At 57.1% G+C, this 21,353-nt stretch overlaps 1 protein-coding gene across 1 annotated transcript in view; it reads right to left on the bottom strand.

Moving 5' to 3' along the window:
• Nucleotides 1-15,342, bottom strand: part of PDGFRB (platelet derived growth factor receptor beta) — a 39,331-nt gene extending 23,989 nt beyond the window's left edge. The window contains exons 1-2 of the mRNA XM_068162350.1: nucleotides 14,786-15,342; nucleotides 246-323 (exon numbers count right to left, since the gene is read on the bottom strand). Coding sequence (XP_068018451.1) covers nucleotides 246-294 — 49 coding nt within the window. The 5' untranslated portion in view covers nucleotides 295-323; nucleotides 14,786-15,342. The remainder of the gene's footprint in view (nucleotides 1-245; nucleotides 324-14,785) is intronic.
• Between the last annotated feature and the right edge of the window lie 6,011 nt (nucleotides 15,343-21,353).

The raw sequence follows: 21,353 nt of genomic DNA, 5'->3' as shown, positions 1-21,353 counted from the left end.
TGCCTGTGGCAATGCTGGGTGGACAACCTCTCCCTTTATGCTTTATGTCTGCCCCCATCCAACCTTTCTGCAAGGTAACTGCACCCTCGGTGCCACCCAGTGCTGCCCAGTGTCTTTGGGTTGGCACAAGCCTGTAAGCCAGAGTCATTAGGAGGGACAGATGTGCACCCCTGGGGCCTCCCCACAGCATTGCATCCCCATGCAGCACCCAATCCTGCATACACCTCCCCAGCCAAAGCACTCACTGGTGAGGATGAGGAGCCAGAGAGATGTCTTCAAAGAGAGTTGCAGCATGGTGGATTCCGTGGATCGAGGGCCAAATCCTGCCAGGAACAAAGTAGGATGAACACAGTGCTGTCAGTGGAGGAGGGGTCCCTTGGCTGCCCTGGGCTGGGGTGGGGGGTCCCCAAGCCCTGGACTCCCGTCTCTACTTCAGAAACCTCCTCTCTGCTTTCCCTTCCCAGCCTTTCCCTCCTGGTGGGGTGGTTGGTTTCTCCTCATGCTGGCTCTGCAGCAGGAGCTGTTTCTAAGGCCTCTCCTGCTGGTAAACAGGGATTTAGCTGGAGGCTCCAGCAGTTGTGTCAACTCTTGCTCATCCCTGCTGGAAATGCCTCTCCCCCCCTGCTGCAGAGCCCGGCCCCTCTCCCTCCCTCTGCTCTGCTGCTTGCCTTTTTTTTTTTGCTTAGTTTTTGCTTCCCTCAGACCCAGGGAGATAAAACTTGCTAGACAACAGATCCCCCCTCCAATCCTCCCACATTTTCTGCTCCTTCCATGGCATCCAAAGAAACCCCACCAAAAAAAAAATGGAGTTTCCTGTATTTAACTTTGAAATTATCTGTTTGGAGGGAATATTTAAGAAGACTTTTTAGTTAAAAAAGAATATAAAATCCCTTTGATCACCATTTCTCAATAAATCTGTTAAACAGAGGGCTTTGAGTCCTTCCTAGTGCAAAGCAGAGCTCCCTGAGAGCAGTGGGGTCCATTGTCCACGAGAGGGACAGACAGGGATGGGGAAGAGTATTTTGGGAAAGCCAAATGGAAGATGCTAACAAGGGGAAGAGTGAGGAGAAAAGGCTTCCTCTGCTCCTGGGTGAGGCTGGGGGGGAAATAAAGTCCTCATCCTGAGCTTGGGGATGCTTCTTTGTGGAGCTGAACTTCAACAGCTCCTCCTCTGCTACCGAGCCACCTTCCCTCCCCCGGTGCCAGAGGCACTTTGAACCTGCTGGCAGGGCAGACCCTGAGGAGAAGCCCCTGTGGTGCTGGCACGGTGCTCCGGGGAGCCGCTCACCAGGCATGAGGATGGTGAGTGGCAATCCGGACTTGCTGACCTGGCCCCAGGCACTGTCTCTCGGCCCCGGCGTGGCCTCCTGCTCTGCTCGATGTTAGGGAGGAAATGGTTTGCAAATGACGAGTGCTTGTCAGATGTTTTTATTATTCTCTTGCTTTGGCTCAACAAAAGTCTGATCTACCAGCCAATCCTTCCAGGTCTCCAGCTTATTCAGCAGCTTCCCTCTCCCCTTTCCACAAACCCCCTCCCACCCTCCTTCTCTCTTTTGCATTTGCCAGAGGGGATGAGAGCACTTGCAGGGAAGAGCTGGGGGTGGGTAGGATGAAAGGGCCGAGGTGAAATTCAGGCTGTAAATGAATGTGACCTCACTGACCCCCCCTCAGAGAGCACCAACCTGCAGGAGAGAGAAGGATGGACCACCTAATCCCGCTGCTCCCCTCCCCTCCTCCAGGCACTGCCATGAGAACAATTAGCTTTGTTTCCCAAGTCTCCTTTACAGAGGTGTGTGATTCATGCATTATTCAACGTTCAAGGTTGTAAGGACCACTGAGATCCTCTCCTTTCACCTCTCTGTGCCTGCATGCAAGCCAGGCTCTTTTTGCCACCAACCCTCAAAGAAAGAAATACCAAAACAACCTGCTTGACAGCAGTTAAGGTCTCCCCAAGCTCATGCTCAGCTTTTAGCTGCCTGCCCAGCTTCATGACTGCCACTGTTAGTCCTGTTACAGGCAAGACCTTGAATTCCTCTACCCACACAAGACAGGTCCCTCCCTTCACCAGTGATCTCTGCAGGATCACTGATGGGGCAAACCGCTGCTCTGCTGGAGCCAGGGAGCCAGTCTGTGGGTGCTGAGCTTGCATGGGTGTTGCTCCAGCGACCAGTGAGAGCCCTGCAGCCTCCTCCTCCCACTTCCAGCTGCCTCCCCTGCGTTCATAACTGGATTTAATAAAGCTGCTGGTTTTGCAGAGGCATTTCTCTTGGAGATGCTTCCCATGCAGAGTGGGAGGGTGGCAATGTCTTGCAGAGAGTGGTGACCTCTCCCTTGTTTGTCTGCTCTGGCTGGGTGAGAGGCATGCTCAGAGATATTGAGGTCTGCCTGTTCTGGGGGATGTGTCCAGAGCCTGGCTAGCAGAAGGACAAACCTCTCTCCCCCATCACAAGGACAAACCTCTCTCCCCCATCACAAGGACACGTGTGCTTGCACATGAGGGTGCACACAGCCATTTCACAAGGGATGCAAATGTGCCCAGCTCGCTGCCAGCCTTGAGAACACTTGTTGTTTCCCTCCTCAGCCTCAGCTTTTGTTCTCAGCAGAGCAGTAAAATGCATGCTATGAGTGCCGCTGAGGTGGGTGCAGCCCCACTCAGTGACCTGAAAGCAGGTGCCCAGACGTTAACCCACTCAGGGACCCAAACACAGGCCCTAGAAGATGCTCAGCTGTGGAAGATCCTCCCAGCCCTATGGGTTAGCAGGGTGCCACAAACCCACATGCTTCCCACAAGCCAGGACCTGAGCATTTTCAAGCCGCGGGACCATTTGCCTCCACTCCTCCGGGCGAATGCTTGGAGGCCAGGGAGGTCCTGCAGCAGTGCCGCACCCTGCAACCTTTGCCCAGCCCTGCAGTTCCGCAGCGGCTTCCTACCTTGAAGCTGTGGAGGTGAAGTCCCAGCTCTCCATCCCTGCATTCCACCCCTCACCATACTCTCCTCCCCGTCAGCACGGGTACAGACTCTGCCCCTCTCCATCACCACGATGCGAGGGCAGTCTGTCCCTGGCCCGGCAGGGCAGGGAGCTTTTCTCTCGAGCCGCTCTGTTTATTATTCTAAAAGAAGAATTTGGCTGGGAGAGGAGACAGGAGGTCAGCTGGCTCGCAGGGAAGCCAGGCTGGCTGGGTGGTGCAGCCCCGCGCCCACACTCAGCCGCACACACTGGTGGGGCTGGCTGTGCTCTCCGGGGGGCTCAGGTCCCTGGGGCCGTGCCGGGGCTTTGCTGAGCGCCGCGGGGGAGGACGGCTCCCGACGGCTCCCGACGGCTCGGCCCAGGCGGCTCCGCTGGCCTCCGCGCTGCTGCGAGCTGGGCACCGCGGGACCCTGGATGTCTGGGTGGGTTTGGAGTCCAAGCAAGACAGGGATAGGGGTGACTGCCCCTGCCCAGCGACACATTATCTGTCCTTATCTCCCCTCTGCAATCACGGCAGCCTGGCCCGCGCGCTGGACGCGTGGCCGCAGGAATGCACCAGTGGCCGCTCCTCCTCCTCCGGCCGCCAAGAGCAGCGAGCGAGCGATGTTTGCTGGCAGGATGGGGATGGGGAGAGCTGAGCCGGCTCCGGGGCCGTCACATTTCCCAGCCCAGTGCCATGCTGGTGAAAGGAAAGTATCCTATAGCTGGCTGGGGCCAGGCACTGCCCGAAGCCTGTCTGAGCATCTCTAGTCTTGTGTTTCTGCAGCATGGTGCATGGGATAAATGGGGACATCACAACATCCATCAGTGGCAGTGGTGCTGCACAGAGGGCGTTCAGGCTCTGGTGGCCCACGGAGCAGTCACAGACAGGACACAGGCCAGAGGGAGAGAGCAGAGACGTCCCATGGCATGGCCAAGCCCATGCAGCAGGACCGTGGCTGTGCCAGGACTGGGAATCAAGTGTCATGATTCCCCATCTCAGAACCTTGCAGCTTCTCCAGAGCAGCTCAGCCCTATTTCTCCTGCTTCACTAGTCTGTGGACAGCTGAGCTTTCTCCTCCACCTCCTCTTCCACTCCCCTGCTCGCTGCTGCAAGCAAGGGCTGGGGCCTGATGTCTCTGTGGCTGAGGAATTTTTGCAGTGGGAGCAGGGCTACGCCCAGGGGTTTGGGTGCAAGGAAGAGCACATCCAGCCTCTGCTGGGAATGGTCCCAGCTTTATCTAGGGAGGACCATCCCTTCAGCCATCTCTGCCACTGCTCCCCACCTTGCAGTGCCTTGTTAAAGAGCTCAAGCATCACCAAGCCTTGCTGCCTTATCACTGTTCAGCCACTCCAGACCTACCTCTCATTTAAGGACACCAGTAAGCCATAAATGCCTTTGCTAATGCCCTAAATATGTTGTGTGGGCTCAGTCTTGACTAGTCTTGGGTAACAAGGCAAGAATTTCCTTTGACTTTGCTTGACATGCTCTGCCACACTTCTGAGCCTCCTTTCCTCTGCACTTGTGCTCCCAGTATGGGTACAGTGCAGTGCTCATGGCAGAGCATCTCAGCATGCATGGCAGCCACTGCTGGCACAAGCAGCATGTGGCACTGCCCATCCCTAAGCATGGATCATGTGGTATGGTGCCATTTCTAGCCCTGCCTTAAACCATGGGAGATCTACATAGACAGGAATCCACACCAAGCAGACCCTCCTGATTCACTGCCCCCTCCCCAGCATGCCCAGACCACATGTCTCACTACTCTTCCATAAGCTGTGGAGAACTAATATGGGGGTCCTTCAAGCACCCCCAGAGCTGTGGGATCCTGCAAGCACCCCCAGCTTGCAAAGCTGGTGCACAGGGAAGGGCATGGCTCAATGTGCTGGGGACGGGGACAGCAGCCATGGCTGCTTGACAGCCACCTTAGAAGGAGTTCTTGTCCCCACAGACCATCAGTCAACAGCAGTGGAAGTGCTGCCTGCTGGAAATCAGGGCACACAGCCCCCTCCAATCAAATGCCATTTGCATTTCCAAGGGCAATTCCTGCATCCATTGTCCCAAACCATGCTCCCTTTGCCCAAGCCTTCCTGCTCTGGTGATGCTGGGCAGAGGTGCTGCCCGCTGGCCCATCCCACAAAGGCATCTGGGCTGGCAGCAGCACAATGGCAGTGAAGGAAGGAGCAGAGAAGTGAAGCCAGGCCGCTCACACAGCTGCTGGTCCTTTCTCTTGCTTTCTATTTCTAGTCCCTTGTCTTGCTGGGGCTGCTCTTCCAGGCACTCCCACAAGGCTTGCTGTCCCCCTCTGGCCTGCCAGGCAGGCCAGGGACATCTGGAGCAAATTAGTGGGAAGTAAAATATACTTTATTTCTTCTTTGTCTAAGTGCATCTGAGTCATTAAGCGAGCTCATGGGTGCCCATTGAAAAAGCCCTGTGTGGATCCCAGGATCAGTGCTGCTCACAACCAGGGAGGCCACTTGCAGTCAGCCAGGCTTCTCCTGCTTGGGGGGCACCGTCCCCTGCTTTTGAAAGCAAACAGCTCCCCAGCCAAAGGCTGGCAACCTCCGAAACCCAAGCCTTGCTTGTCCGGCAGTGAAACTCCTTGGCTTGCCTTGTTTTCCTCTGCCACCCTCCCCCCAGCCTCTGCAACTGCTTCTTTCCCACCCTTTAATCTAAATAAAACTGAGAGGCTTGGTTTTTGTTGGGTGTTTTTTCTTCTTCTTCTTTTCCCTTGGCTGGAACCATCCGGAGTTGCAACATCTCTCCTCTGGGGTCCCTCGGCTCCCATGACACCGTGTTTACTCACAGGCCAGATTATCATCACAGAGCCCTTTGCCTTTTTTTTCCCAGCACATGGCTAGAATTAGGCAGGGCACACACATGCCGAGCCTGTCGTCCCCGGGCCCACAAACAGCCGCTGATAAAACGCAGAGGTAGGAAATCCGAAACCGGGCTGAGGGCTGGGGGAGTCCCCAGGCTCCAGCAGCTATCCCTGCACAAACCTGCCTCGCCCAGCTGCCTGCTAGCACTGAGAGGGTCCTGAAGCTTTACCCAGGTGCTGGTGAGACCAAGGGAGGCTGAGCACCCTGGATGCCAGTCTGCAGCGTGTCAGAGTTTGGGGGGGAGGTTTCACAAGCTCTCTCTCACAGGCAGCGTCACGAATCCCCAAATGCTCTGAGTCATCTTGCCAGAGCTCCTCGCCCTGTGATGACGTGACTAAAGCCACAGCCCTGGTGTGGACCAGCTTCTCTGGGAGATGGTCAAAACGGGGGGAGGTGCCACCTCCAGGCCGGTAGGAGCTCAGGACCACCATGCCCACAGGTGGGGACATCTCTCCTGCCTCTCTGCTGCACAATGGAGTTGACACGACCAGAGCCCCCTGCCCAGAACTCCAGATCCTGGTCTCCAGCTTTGGTGGCACCTGGAGGAGGTGGTTGTCTGCTCATGAGGGCACTGGTCTGACAGCAGGACGTGAGGCAGCACAGCCAGCCTCCCCTGGGCCAACCTGCCACAGCCAACTGCGGGCTTTGACAGCATCTGTCAGAAAGCAAAGACCGAGGACCGTGACTCCAAAGCAGGAGGGAGGCTGCTGGGAAGCATGACGAGTCCACACCGAGCCCCAGCAGCATGATTCAGCAGCCCTGGGGTCAGGCATGTGAGGAGGGGGGCGGTGTGGTGAGCCCCGCGCAGCCCCCTTCCAGCTGCGGCTTATCCTCCCTCTGCGCAGGGCTGCGGCGTCCGCCCACGGGACCCCCAGCCAAGGGACCCCCAGCCAAGGGACCCCCAGCCACGGGACCCCCAGCCAAGGGACCCCCAGCCACGGGTTTCTCCACGGCGCACTGCCGTCAGGAGCTGGCACAGGGGGACGTGGGACCGTGGCGAGCCCTGCTCTCTCACCCCTAAACCCCCGCTTTTCCCCTCCGCTGTAAGCCCCTGGGAGACGGAGGAAACGAGTGACCTATTTAGTGCGAGTTCAGAATAAAGCGAAACATCTGTTTGGCGAGGCGCCAGCGTTATAAATAATCCCCCAGCCCCGCGCCGCGGCATCCGTGGCCTTTCGGGCTGCGCATGCTCCCTCCTGCCCCTGCCGGAGGAAAGGCTGCGCTCCGGCACGCGTGGAGCTGCTCCCCGCAGCCTGCGAGCTTGGCCCGGGCTGTGGGAAAGCCCTGGGTAAGCACCGAGGCTCACCTGGCACTGGGGAAGAAGGGATGGCAGCGTGGGGAGGAACGGCTGCCCCCGGCCGGGCAAGGTTGATGCGATGCCTGGCTTTGCCTTGCTGCGTACCCTGCTCCTTGCCCTGGCCAAATCCTGGCTTCTTCAGTTTCCCTAGGGCAGCCATTGGGTGCCAGGGCCGTGGTGATGCTGAAGCTGGTCCATGGGGGTGCTGGGACTGAGCTATGGTGGTGCCAGGACTAGTCTGTGGTGGTATTGTTGGGGGCTGGCCAGAGTTTCAGAACACAGCCCTGAAGTTCGGTGTCGTGTATGAGTGGGGATGCTCCCGCTGGGTGTGGGGAGCAGGGCTCTCTCCAGCTGTGGGGCTCATCCCTCACAGTGCAATAACCTCCAGGGGAGGCACAAATATGCCCCTTGGGAGCGTTTCATCCTTTCCCAGTGCTCTTCTCCAGCAGGAAGCTCTAAAGGATGCTCTGAAGAGCCCAGCTGGGGCTGCCCGTGACTGTCCCCTGATTTCTCCATAACCCCTGGCAGCAAAGACCTTGTCAGGGGAGCACACCACACTGCTGCTCAAGCATGTCAGCAATGTGAGTTATGAGCGTGGCTGCAGGGCACCCAAATCATGGCCCAGGACCCATGCAGCTCCTTGTATTGCTTCACTGCTGACCCCTCCAAATAGGCAGAAAAACCCTGGGGCTGGCCAGCAGCAGTGACTCAAAGAGCTCTCTGGACCTTCCACTCCTAAACTGGCATATTTGGGAGTGCCAGCTGCCAGGCATGTGGGCCTGGTGAGGCTTGTATCTCTGAGCAGAGCCCATCTGCTCACCCATTGTTTCTTCCCAGTGCTGACAGTGTGGAGAAGGGAAACAGAGAATGTGGAACCGAGGGTCTGAGACCATCCTGGCCGCTTGTCCCACTCCCTGGCCTCTCCAGGGCTTTCCTTGTTCTCATGCCATGAGCTCCAGACAGCCATGTCTACCTTCCTGCAGTGATTCAAGGGAAGCTCTCTGCTGAAGAGCACACGAGGAATAAACCAGTCCCCAGCACATCAGCATCTCCATTATCTGCTCGTGATCGCTTCTCAAGGGTGGCTGCTCTGCCGGGGTCAGGGCTGGAGCTAAAGGTCCCAGCTGGCTCTAACTAACCCCTTCTCATCAGTGAGGGGAGGGCAAGGGAGGAAGGAGGAGCCCTAATAGGATACAGAGGCTTTGGAAAGCCCCAGGAGCAGTGAGTGTTGTGTTCACACCAGCCCCACGTCCCACTGAAGGATGAGCAACCCGATCCTCCTCTGCAAAAGTCCCTGGGACGCAGATCTGCCGGGGTGAGGATAATCTGCCTGGATGCTTCGGCTCTCCCTGGCCGCCTGCAGGGACCCGAGCTTAATCGCTTGGTTCTGGGGGGTTAGGCTCTCGTGGCCAGGATTAGGCACTCACCAGCTCTGTGGTCAGGGCACCCTTCGCAGTGCCTGGAGAGGAGCCTGGCACCGAGGCCAGGCTAGGAGAGGGTGGGGCCAAGTAGTGGCGAGTTGCAAAAGGCAGAGGCTGGTTTCGCAGGGGTGCTGTGTTTGATTTGGCCCTGCCTCCTCTGGGCTCCTGAGAGGGAGCAGTATGTAGCTGCTGGGGCAGCTTTTGGTGCCAGGTGCTGATCCTGCCCTCTCATCTGTACGCTCATCCCTGGGGCAGGAAGACCATTGTGGTGGCACCCAGCACCAGGACTGCAGAGACAGACAAACATCAGTCCTGTGGCAGCCCCCCTTATCCTGTGCCTCCCCTCCTGCCCACTGGCAAGGTGAGGTCAGACCCTAAGCAGACAATCACACAAGGTGAGGGTCTGGTCCCCAGCTCCATATGACAGTAGGACCTGGGGTCAGCAATGAGGCTTTCTGGAGCAGGGTGTGCAGAGAGCCATCACTGTGCATCTGCAGGTTGCACAAGGGATGTCCCTCCCTGGGATAGCCTCTTTCTCTGTGCTCTGTGAGCTGGGATTGCCATGCTGTATGCAGGGTCATTATAACCTCCAGCAGTTCCTCTCCCCTCAGTCATGAAGCAAAACCCATCCCCTCTCTTCACCTCCAGCAGCTCCTCTGCTCTCAGTCATGAAGTAAAGCCCATCCCCTCTCTTCACCTCCTCATATTCCCTCTCTGCAAACAGCCCCTGCCCCCCAAGCCCCACAGATCCTCTGGAGGACAAGCCAAGCCAAGACCCAGCCCTGGGGCTGGCAGCTGCCAGAACTCCTTGTCCTTCCCTGAGAACAGCTTTGAAACGGGCACCGAGTCCTCTCCCCGCACCAGGAATTCCTGAATCAGACCATATTCTCCCAAACAGCTCACAGGCTGGAGAGGGAAACTTGGCAGCTGCCTGCAGGGAGAGAGGAGGGGACCCCTCTTGCAATGCCAGCGGCGCTGGGCCCCAGGGAAAGCGGGGCTCCTGTCCTGCCACCATCTGCTGGGCAAAGGCTGAGGCCGCGGTGACCTCCGGTTTGCCAGCAGAGAAGGCACTTGCAGGGAGAGAGGCTCGAAATGGTGCCTCTGCTGCTGGCCCTGGTTCAGCCAAACCCACAAGCAAACATATTTTTTGTATAAATAAGACAGTGTGTCTCGCCAGTTCAAGCAATTCAAACATGAATGTAGCAATTTAATTGGTGCCAATTACTGCCTCTCGGTAGCATTAAGATTTCAGTCACAGACTCTTTCGTATGGCAGACAGGCCAGAGGGGGAAGGCAGCAGGACTGGCAGGATGGGGCCCCACTCTGAGAGGCAGGCCTGCCTGCTTTGGGACCCTTGTCCTCCTGAGCAGCCCTGCTGCTGGGAATCATAGAGCCACAGCATGGTTTGGCTTGGAAGGGACCTTTAGAGGTCATCTGCTCCAACATCTCCTGCAGTGAGCAGGGAAAATCTTTCACTAGGGCAGGTTGCTCAGAGCCCTCTCCAACCTCACCTTGAATGTTTTTGGGGATGAGGCATCTACCATCTCCCTGGGCAGCCTGGTCCAGTGTTTCACCACCCCCTGGGTAAAACATTTGGTCCTTCTATTGAGTTTTAGCCTCCCTCTTTTAGCTTAAAACCATCACCCTTTGTCCTATCACAACAGGCCCTGTTAAAAAGCCTGGCTCCATCTTTCCCATAGACCTCTGTAAGTACTGGAAGGCCACCAAAAGGTCCCCTCAGATCTTTCTCCAGGCTAAGCAACTCAAACACTCTCATAGCAGAGATGTTCAGCCTTCTGATCATTTTTGTGGCCTTCTCTGGACCTGCTCCAACAAATCCATATCCTTATTGCTGAGGATTCCAGAGCTGGACACAGTACTCCAGTCCCCTTCTGTAGTGGAGAGAGGGTGCCTCCTACTCTATTTGTCTCCTGGTTTTCAGCCCAGGGTTTGACATCCAGTACAGAGCCCTGGTTATAATCCCTGCACTCTCCAACCCTTCCCTGCTGCTGCACACATCAGTTCTTGCTGATCCTGGGGAAGAGCACAGCACAGCTGTTAGCAGAGACCTGGAGAGATGAGCAGGGTCCCTGAAGGCATGCCCTGGAGAGGATGAGTCCCCCCATGGGTGCAGGACTTGTGGCACTCACAATACACCAACCTGGCAGCAGCCCTTCTGGGGGAGCTTTTATGAGCTCCCTGCACAGGCTTTCCATGCCATTATCCTCTGCCTCTGTAGGCTAGTGGTTGGAGAAGAACAGTACAAACACCAACCAGAGACATGTCACAGCCTGTGTGCCAGGTGTGTGCCCAGGGACAATGAAAAACCAGGGTGTGAGAGGCAGTGTGCAGGCTGGGAGCGGGGGGTAATGGACCTGTGGGATCTCCTTGCTCCGTTCAAGGCCCATCCCAGTCCCCCTCTGTGCCTCCCTGTCCCAGCCTGATCTGCTCCTCGTCCTCTGTGGTGCCAGGAAAAGTGCTGCACTTCCAGGAGGAGGTGTCCCGGTGGGAACAGAGGAGGGCAGAGGTGTGCTTGGCTCGGGGAGCCTAATTAGGCACCCGGGGAGGGGAGGGGGGGAACAGCCTCCCCTGAACCAAGCCTCCTTATGTCCAATTTGCCTGGCGGAGCGGAAGGAGCCTCCTGGAGCCACTCCAGCCGCTCAGGAAACAATACTCAGCCTATGCCCTCCCCTTGCAACTCCTCTCCAGGGGATTTCTTTCCCTTGGTTAAAGTACAAACAAACAAACTCCACAGCGCGCTTGACTGCGATCCTGCCTCGCAGGGACAGGATAGGGCCAGCCAGCCCTGAGCTCCCCAGCTCCCTCCAGCCCTGGGCCAAAGGCTGCCAGCACCATCCTCTGTGCTCCCATGGGATCATGCAATCACAGACTGGGTTGGGTTGGAAGGAACCTTTAAGGATTCTCTAGTCCAACCCCCTGCAGTGAGCAGGGACATTTTCAACTAGTCAGAGCCCCATCCAACCTCACCTTGAAGCCAGGATGGGGGACAGCTACCACCTCTCTGGGCAACCTGTGCCAGTGGTTCACCATCCTCATCATACAAAATGTTTGCCTTCTACCTAGTCTATGTCCCCCCCATTTAGTGTTAAACCACCACCCCTTCTCCTGTCACAGCAGGCCCTGCTGAAAGGATTGTCCCCCTACCTCTTATAGACCCTCTTTAGGTACTGAAAGTCCTCAACAAGGTCTGAACTTTCACAGTCTTTCTCTTCTTCATAGTCGAGGTGGAGGAGTTCCAGCCCTCTGAAAGCTTTTGTGGCTCTTTTGGTAATTTTTGATGGAATTCAGCTACTTTGTGGCTCCTCCACTCTCTGCCCTTCACCACAGCATCCCAGGAAGGTGTTTCACTGGACCCTGATCCTATGGACACCAATGCAATCCCATCCCACTTCAGCATGGCCAGAAGGACTTCCAGGACCACCTGGCCCCAGGGTGGAGCTGGACACCCAAGTCCCTGCTTGGAGCCTCTGGCAGTGCTTGGTCACATCTGTCTATCACTTGGGTGATACCATGGCCAGTCAGTATGGGTTCTTCTTGCACTGCATGGCCCTCACAGCTAGAGAGCAGTTCTGAACTTCAGATTTCCACTGGTGCTCACTAAGAGAGCTTTGTCTTGCCCTAGTCCTGGAGAAGGGCTCGATGCTCTCCCCTTCCTAACACTGCTGGCTTGAACACTTGGGAAATCCAGTCACAGACCTATCAGAAATGAGGCTGGAAGGGCTCATGGGGTCGGTGACCTGCTGCAGTGCCCACATCTCCCCAGCCAGAGGTTTGTCCAACATGTCCTTTGAAACCTGTGGGGCTGAAGCCACACAGCCCCCTGTCTGTAAGCCTATTTCCCATGAGACTTAACATTTCCCTTTGCAGTGACCTTTCTTGTGCAAGGGGACTCTGTGCTGCTTCCACACAGCACCCAGTGACCGATGAGCCCCTGACAACCCCTCTGCCAGTCCTCTGCAGCTGCTTCTGGGCTTCTGATCACCCTTTCTGCTCTACCCAAGTCTTTGCACTCCCATGTGCATCCCTGCTGAAGCACTCACTGGGGAGGAGCCTCTGCCTCCACCCTGCCTATTGAGGCTGTCTCCAGCCGTGTGCCTTTCAGCACATCCCACGGGAAGAGCTGTGGCTTCCCCCACGCCGTGCTGCAAGCTGGTTTGTGTCCACTGCAGCCCCCAGATCCTTTCCCACCGTGCAAGCTGCCTGGGCTGCTAGCCCCTGAGATCACAGACAGCCTAATGGCAGCATGCCGTCACAGCTTGCTGGAGTCTGGTTGGTGCCAGCTCCTCCTGGAGCCCTTGGAACCCTCCTGAGCTCTGATCTGCCCACACATTGGCTGCCCACCCAGCTTGGTGCCAGCCCAGAGTTCCCTGAATCCACTCATCCATCCCTCAGACAGTTCATGTAGAGATTACAGAGGAACAAGCTCAGGCCAGAGCCCTGAGGGGACCCCTCTAGAAACCCCCAGGACTTTGGACAGCAAGCTGTGGCTGCAGCATTCCAGCTGGCCATGCTTGCCTTCAGACTGTGCTCCCTGCTCAGATCACAGGCACCCTGAACCCCCAGCCCTTTGTGGGGGTGCAGGACACAAGCTGAGGGCAGATTATTCAGGTGAGTGTGGTCCTTTCACTTGTTCCTTCAGCGAGACCCTTCTGTGCTGTTGGGCTGGAGAAAGGGACAACTGTATCCAGCCAGAGAGAAAAGCCCTTTGAGGGCTGCAAGTGGGTCTCTGTGACCTGATGCTTCTCTGAGCCATGGACCCCTCCTGCTGCACTGACTGACTTGAAGGTGTTTACTGGACCAGGGGCTCTGCCTGGGCTTGGCAGTTCCCACTGGAGCCACAGTAGACCCTGCCCTGGGTGGCATCAATGTCAAGAAGTGACTTCAAGCCTCATGCCAGACTGTGCCCAGGGCAGGCTAGCTGGCATCTCCCCCTCTGAGCCATCCTGGCACATACCCACTGCCAGGCACTTTGCCACTGGCTCTGGCTGCCTGGACAAAATGTGTGGAGAGCATGAGTTGCACAGACAGCTTGCCTTGCAGGGTGCTGAGGGGAAAATGACCCTTCCACCAACCCCACAGTGGCCCAGGGCTCAACATTGCTGGTCCTCATCACTGACAGGAGACCCTCTGGAAAGATTTGGGGCTAGCAAGCCCCCTCCAACAGGGTTTTCAAGCCAAGCCAACTACTTTTAGCTATTTGCCCCCTGCTTTAGGAGAAGCTCCAGGCACTCTGGGGCAAGGCTGGAGGAAAACAATATCCCTCCTCACCACAAGTCCTACTTTGAAAGTCTCTCTCTTGGCATGTGAGTGCAGGAGCTGGATGCTCTGAGCCTGCCATGGCCCCAGTGTGACCATCAAAGCCCTGCAGGTGATGCAGTCCCCTGTGCCCAGGCTGTCAGGGTTGCCTGAGCCAGCACACCTTCACTTCAGACCAGCACCAGCCTGTTAGAAGTCCTCAGCTCCTGGGCTCTTGGTTCAGCAGAGTGGTTGCCCACATCCATGCCTAGAAGGGTTTTACCATGCTCTCCCTCCAGTACCCAGCATGTTGGGGCACAGGCCCTGATTAGGGCTTACAGATGTCCCTCTCCACCTTAGTTTGGCCCATGGAGACATGACTCCCACCAAGGACAGAGGCTGAAGGTCCTAGGAGCACCCTGCATTTAGAGATCACCATGGATGTGTTTGGACAGTCTAAAGCTGCTGTGATGCTGCTCTGCAGTGGGGCACACTCAGGCTTCTAATAGATATCTTGCTGGGGACTGTGAGAAGCCCCTTCCCCATGCACACCCCAGTCCTCCCACGGGGCTGGGACAGCTGGGGCAACCCCCTGATACAAGGAGGGACTGAGAGCTCCCCAGGGAGAAGCAGAGATCCCCTGGGGCACGCTCCTGCTGCAGTGGACTCCTCCCTCCTGCCCTACAGCCGCAGCATCCCCTTGGCTCCCCACAGCCAGCCCAGCCCAGCACCTGGCTTTTCCTGCAGGATGCTGAGAGTTTGGGCACTTTCCACCAAGAATCACCTCCCCGAGGTCTGGTGGGGCATTTTGGGGTGCCAGTGCCTCGGAGGGGAGCAAAACTCCTTCCGGAACAACTGGGCTGGCACAGGGGGAGGGTCCCTAGGGTCCGCAACACCTCCAGAGAGAGGTTTCCTGGCCAGAGAGATGGAGCCGAGTGGGAGGGCGAGCTGGCACCAGAGTGGGCGACGCGAGGTCTTACCTTGGGCAGGGTCCCAGCGGGGGAGCGCCTGTGCCGCACGTCTCACGGTCGCTGGCCGCCCCGAAATTCCTTCTTCTCCTCCTCCGCACTCTTTATCTGCTGCCTTCTCGAGGCGCTCTCTGCCCTCCCAGCCTTTCCCAGCTGGCAAGGCTTCTCCACTTAAAGGAGAAAGCGAGGGAAGCAAAGAAATGAAGTGGAGGGGAGGGGGGGGGTGGGTGGAAATTAAAACCAAATCAAAAGGAGAGGTAAGGCTGTGCCAGGGCTGGGCTGCAGCCAAGCCCTCGCTCTGCTTCTCTAGTGCATCTCAGCAGGGCCCTGAGCAGCCCCCAGCCCACCTGGGACGGGGGGGGGTGTCCGGCCACGTCGGACCCCAGCGTGGAGCAAAGCCCCGGCCGAAGGATGTGCAGGCTGTGTGTGCACCGTGTATAAATAAAAGAGACCTTGGGAGGAGGAGAAGGGGAGAGGCTGCCTCGCCAATGAGCGGCGGAGTCCCTCCGACTTCCTCCCTCCACCCTCTGCGGGGTCCCTCTGCAGAGCAAAACTTGGGATTAAAGCCCAGCAGAGGAGCGCGATGGGGAGGGGGGGAAGGAGGGGGTGTGGAAATTAGGAAAAGGAGGAGAAGGCGAAGCGGCAGCAAGGAGAGGGGAGGTTTCACCCCAGAGTGCCGGTGACGGGGGGCGGTGCGGGCCCCACTAACGGGAAACAAAAGCAGCCCCGACCAGCCCGCTTCTCGCCTCCTTAAACCGGAGGGCAGGAGCTGCTTTCTCCCTGAGTCTGCTTTCAGTTCTGGCCTTTTCCCCTGTTTTTTCTTTTTCTTTTCTTTTCTTCCCCCCCCCCCCGCTTCTTTCTCTTCAGGTCTCTTCCCCCCCTACCCCCCCACTTTAATCTATTTTTTTTCTTTCTCTCTTTTTTCTTTCTCTCTCTCTCTCTCTCTCTTTTTTTTTTCCCCCCCTTCTCTTTCTCAGGATATGAGGGGATGTTTAGAAAATCCTCTGCCCACGCCAGCAGCTGACTCATGTTTTTATTAAAGAAGGCCTGGACTGAACCAGCTCAGAGTATTCCCCACGGGTGCCTTGCCGGGCCCTGCACTGTGCCTCCCGCCCCGCCGACCCCCAGCTGGCCACCACCCCTCTGGCACCACCAAAGCCAACCTCCCAGTCCTTGAACTTATCGGAAAGGGGAATAAAAGGTCTTGTGTGGCTGGGATGTTGCAGCAGAGGGCGGGTTTGCCTGGGGACTCTGGGCTGTTTCAGCTGCTGAGGGGCACAGAGGCAGCAGGAGTTTCCCCCGCGGCTGTGCCACCATTCAGTATGAGCTGCAAGGATGGTTACAAGACTTGGACATCTCTCCTATGAAGCAAGGCTGAGAGAACTGGGACTCTAGTCTGGAGAAGAGAGAGCTGAGAGGGGACCTTATTAATGCCTATAAATATCTGAGGGGTGGGTGTCAGGAGGAAGGGGACAGGCTCCTTTCAGTGGCACCCAGTGACAGGACAAGGAATACTGGATATCAGCTGGAACACAGGAAGTTCCACCTCAGCATGAGGAGAAGCTTCTTTACTGTGAGGGTGAGGGAGAACTGGAACAAGCTGCCCAGAGAAGTTGTGGACTCTCCTGAGAGTTGTGAGCCATTGGAATGTGCTGCCCAGGGAGGTGGTGGAGTCACCATCCCTGGAGGTGTTCAAGAGGGGCCTGGACGTGGCACTTGGTGCCATGGTTTATTCATGAGGTCTGTGGTGACAGGTTGGACTTGATGATCTTTGAGGTCTCTTCCAACCTGGGTGATTCTGTGATTCTGGATGTGCTCCTGTGTAGCCTGCCCTGGGTGATCCTGCTCTGGCAGGGGGGGTGGACTGGATGGTCTCTGGAGGTCCTTTCCAACCCCTACCATTCTATGATTCCTGCCCTGGGGGGATGGAAACCAACTGATGAACCTGCTTTAAATCCTCCCCACACCTTAGTGAGGTGAAATACATTATCTGAGCATCTCTCAACAGGCAAAATGTTATCATTTGTCCAAAAACGTTGGGTTTGGGTGGGGGTTTGGTGGTGGTGGTGGTTTGGTGGTTGGTTTTGGTTTGGTTTGGTTTGGTTTGGTTTCAGTTTGTTTCAGCACTGTAACAAGGTGCAGTGAAGCTCTTCTGGTCAAAACTGCCGTTGCCCCACCAGTTCTTCCCACCATTTCCATCTCAGGGATGTGCTTTTGCCTGAGCCAAACAAGGACAGCTGAAAATTTAATGGCTATCCTGAAAATAAAACAGACACAAAGAATCCACTGCAAAGATGCCTTTCTGTCTTTCTTTTTCCCCTCTTCCAAGAATGTAAAAAGCTCTTCCTGCTAAGACAACACCACTGGGTTCCTGGCTTGTTTGCAAGGCAGATTCATCTCCTTCTGCCTCGCTAACCAGCGCCTGCACAATGAGCAGAGCTGATGATTCCCTGGCCGGATGAGCCCAAGAGATTGCCACTTATCACCCTTTATCTCAGTGGGGTTTTGGTCTTTGCCCTGGTGAAAACCCAAAGGGGAAGGGCTTTGTTCTGTGCAGCCATGGAGGCTGGGCTGCAGCACACCCAGCTGTAGAATCATGGAATCATTTTGGTTGGAAAAGACCTCTAAGATCACCAAGGCCAACCAGCAACCCCACACCACCATGCCCACTAAACCATGTGCCACAGTGCCACGTTTACAGCTTTTCTTGAACACCTCCAGGGATGGTGACTCCACCACCTCCCTGGGCAGCCTGTTCCAATACCTGACCACTCTTGCAGTCAAGAAGTTTTCCCAGTATCCCATCTCCTACTCACATGCAATGAGTAGAACTTTGCATGGGGGCTTGTGGGCTAGTTCTGTGCCTGGCAGGGACTGGCCAGCCAGGAAGGTACAGCTGTGGGCAGGGGAAAAGTGGACCTGGCCAAGCCCAGGCAGGAGAGGAAAAGAAGGATGCTGGAGAGGTGGCCACCAGGAGCTGGAGGGGCTCTGATGCTGGGCTGCATAGAGGGTAAAGCAATGATGGCTAGGAGAGACCCTGCTGCTCCCCTGTGCTGGGCTTGGTGGATTCCCTGACTCCAGATGTAGTGGTGGGCACATGCTGGGGAGCTCCAGCAGCCCCCCCAGAGCTGAGATGGTCTGTGATGCAGAAGAGGAGCCTCTGAGCGTGAGAGCAGCTCGTGTTGGGAGCAGGCGGCCGAAGGGATGTGCCGCACACATGGCTCTTCTCGACACTCTTCCCAAGGGATAAAGATGTGTCTGACAGGTCCCTGCATGGGGACATTTGGGATGCTGGGAATAGCTCAGTGGAGCTACTTCCTGGCAGTATCCTCGCTCCAAGGACAGCATCAGCACAGCGGGAGGGAGAGAAACCCACGAGTACGATCCTGCACCAGGGACAGGACACCCATGGTGGGCAGGGAGGGGAAAAGCTGGGACAGACCACCCTTGAGGACAGAGCATCCTGATCCCAAGGTGGAATATATTTGTCTCTCTCCCTCTTGCAAATGGGTGATTCAGTGGCCACCCCTGGGCTGGGAGCAGGGACAACCTGGACAAACAGAATCCACCCTGAGGATGATCCCAGAATGGTGGGGGTTGAAAGGGGCCTCTGACGATCATCTAGTCCAATCCCTTCCTAGAGCAGCATCACCTAGAGTAAATCACCCAGGAATGCCTCCAGGTGGGTTTTGAATGCCCCCAGAGACAGATCCTGCAACCTCTCTGGGCAGCCTGTTCCAGCCCTCTGCCACCGTCAAAGGGAAGAATTTTCCCCTCCTGTTTACGTGGAGCCTCCTGTGCTCCATCTGCCAAGGCCAGGGGTCGTTGTTCTGGGATGCCAGCAGAGCCACAGCGTCCCAGCAAGCACACGATGGCCCCTGCTGCAGTGTCCTCGGGGAGCATGCAGGGCCAAGCACTTTGTTTAGGAACAGCACGTCGGGGGCAGGGCAGCTCCTGGGAAAGGCCAGCGCCGAGGAAGCGCCGAAGCCGCTGGGACGAGCCCGGGCGGGCGGAGGGCAGCAGCTCAGTGACTTCTGCCTCATCTCCTCTTCATTGCTCACCTCTATTTCTGGCGCCTGCACCCCCCTTTGGGGTGTTTTGCAGGATTTAGTGGTTCCCCTGGGCCTGGGACAGCTGCAGTGTGGGCTGCCAGAGCTGCTCTCAGCTGAGATTTCCACCCTCCATAAACAGTTAGGTGCTAGAGGAGGCTTGGGGTCGTGTGGTGCAGCGCCACTGACACAGGGACACTCCAGGCTCTGTGGACTGCTTCACCATCACCTGAATCAAAGCTGCTCTCCGACCTCCTGCCCCACCCCAGGCAGAGCTGGGACCACAGGTTAAAACCTCCACATCCCTCCCCTGATGTGGAGAACACACCAGAGCCAGGCGACCCAACACGATGGAGGGAGCAGTGTGGGAGTCAGTGACAGGTCCCACATGCCAGCAGGTGAGAGGCAGGCAGGTAGGGAAAAGGAAGCAGCTGTTGGCCTTTCCCACTTCACTGAAGGTTTAATGAGGGCCAGATTTGGTTTCTTCAAACCTCTATCACCTCCAAGTCAACGCAGGGATTGTGGTAGTGCTGTGATGTGGTGTGGAGCCGCAGACCACAAGAGAGGAGCAGTGGGTGCCACAGAGCACGGCACAGTATCTGGGCAACCCATCCGGCATGGCAGCTGCCAGCACTTGCTCGTGGCTGGATCCAGCCCTTGGGTCCTGTGGGAGAGCTTCACAGAGGCTTCATCAAGCCCAGAGCTCTTCTCTCTCCTCCAGAGCAATCACAAACTTATGCATGGTGGCAGTGGGTGAGAGTGGAGAGGAAAGGGAGGCAGAGAGTGCTTGTTCCAAAGTGACCACATGGCCAAGCACAACACGCTGGGGAGCACCCCGGGCTGGGGAGTGTCCTGCAGACCTGCGAGTGCTGGCCACGGACGCTGCAGGGTGACGGTGGTGTCGGGAGGTAGCACTGTGCTGAACGCCATGCCCAGCTGTGTCCTTACAGATGCTGGCCCGTCCCCTACATCCCGCGGATCTGGGCGCATGGAGGAGGCAGTAGCCGGAGGCAGAGGATGCTAGCTCACTGCCTTTCCCCCTGCTCGGGGCCATTCCACCCCCGTCCCACATCCCACGCACTCTTCCCAACCCCACGAAACGCTCTGGTATTAGATGTGCTCCGCGGAGCCCCTGGAGGCGGCGGCAGGCTCCTGGGTGCATACTAATAGCGGTGCCGGCCGCTCGCCCCAGACTTTCCCACACATCTGCAGTCACTTAACGTGGGAGTTGTTAACCCTCTGCTTACACAGCGCCTGAGACGCCGTGAAGGGACAACGCACGGCCAGGACACTCCCCGCCAGACCCTGACCACCTCGGGGACCCTGTGCCTCCTGTCAGGAGCTGGATGAGTGAGCAGTGCCCTGCACCCACCAGCTGCACGCTGAGCAGCCGGCTCTGAGCCAGCACAGGGGGCAGTCTGTCACCAACCCACCCAGAGCAAGGGAAGCACATGAGCTGGAAAGAGATGACAGATGTCAGCCTGTGTCCCTGTCCCCACTGCTGCCTTGAGGATGGTCCCAAGATTTGTGGCATGTGCATTTTTGCCAGGCAAGCTGACCCAGTGAAGCTGATTCCCTGAGGAGGGGAGTGGGGCTGGCCAGATTTGCTGGCAGCACACTGATTTGGGCTAACCTGCTCCAGCACCCATCTCTCTTGGTTCCAGCTCTGCAGAGCTCTGCTCAGCTTGGGAACACGTGTGCCAGCAGAGACATGGTTCAGAAATCTGGGAAAAGCCAAAGAACAGGAAGGGTTCTGCAGCAGGGCTGATGGAGCTGGGGCAGGGGGTTGTCCTCTGCAAGAGAGTTGCATTCCTCTCTCTGATGCCAGAGAGGAGGGGATACTCCTGGGGTGTGCAGCGAGGTGGCTGTGCTTGCCCCAGCCCTGCCTGGCTCTCTGGGATGCTGTTCCAAATGTGTGTGGTAGGAATGGTGCACAGGGAACATGCTTTGCTTCCCCTTTCCTCCTGCTGCAGGAGGGTGGCAGGAGAAGCTGGGGAACAGGAGGGAGGTGGTGGCTAAGCTGGAGTGTGCATGGACCCACACAGCTCTGGAATGTGCTGGTCTGAGGCCGCAGGCTTGCTTTTGGTAGCTGCAGGGGCTGAGAGGATTGGGAAGCCATAGGCCCAGTGAGCTGTCAAGGAGGTGGTGGGACAGGAGGCACTAGGAGGAAAGGGGAGTGAGGTGAGGCACCTACCCCTCCCTCTGTGGCAGTCTCCCTGTCCTGCTGAAACCATGGTGAGAGTTCAGAGCAAGCCGAGGGACAAGGCAGGGCTTGGTTTCCCTGCGTGAGTGCTTCCTCCACGGGAGGAGAAGGTGGTGGAGTGCTCTCTCCTGCAAAGCTGCTCCATCTGTGACAGCTGCTTGCAGCCTGGCCCTGGGGACCTGCCGGCCCTTCCTTCTCCAGCCCTCCTGCTTCCAGGAGATGGCATCACTCGATCACGGATAACAGCACCAAGTCCAGAGGAACCCTGGACGCTCTCCCTCTCCACTGCATCCGCCTGGCTTCCACCAGGAATCTCAGGTCTGGAAGG

Source organism: Melanerpes formicivorus, unplaced genomic scaffold (genome assembly GCF_026170545.1).
Source record: "Melanerpes formicivorus ecotype bairdi unplaced genomic scaffold, bMelFor1.0.p_v2 SCAF_2, whole genome shotgun sequence".
NCBI classification, from domain to species: domain Eukaryota; kingdom Metazoa; phylum Chordata; class Aves; order Piciformes; family Picidae; genus Melanerpes; species Melanerpes formicivorus.
Note: the sequence above shows the minus strand (reverse complement) of the source record. Positions and strands in the feature narration are given on the sequence as shown.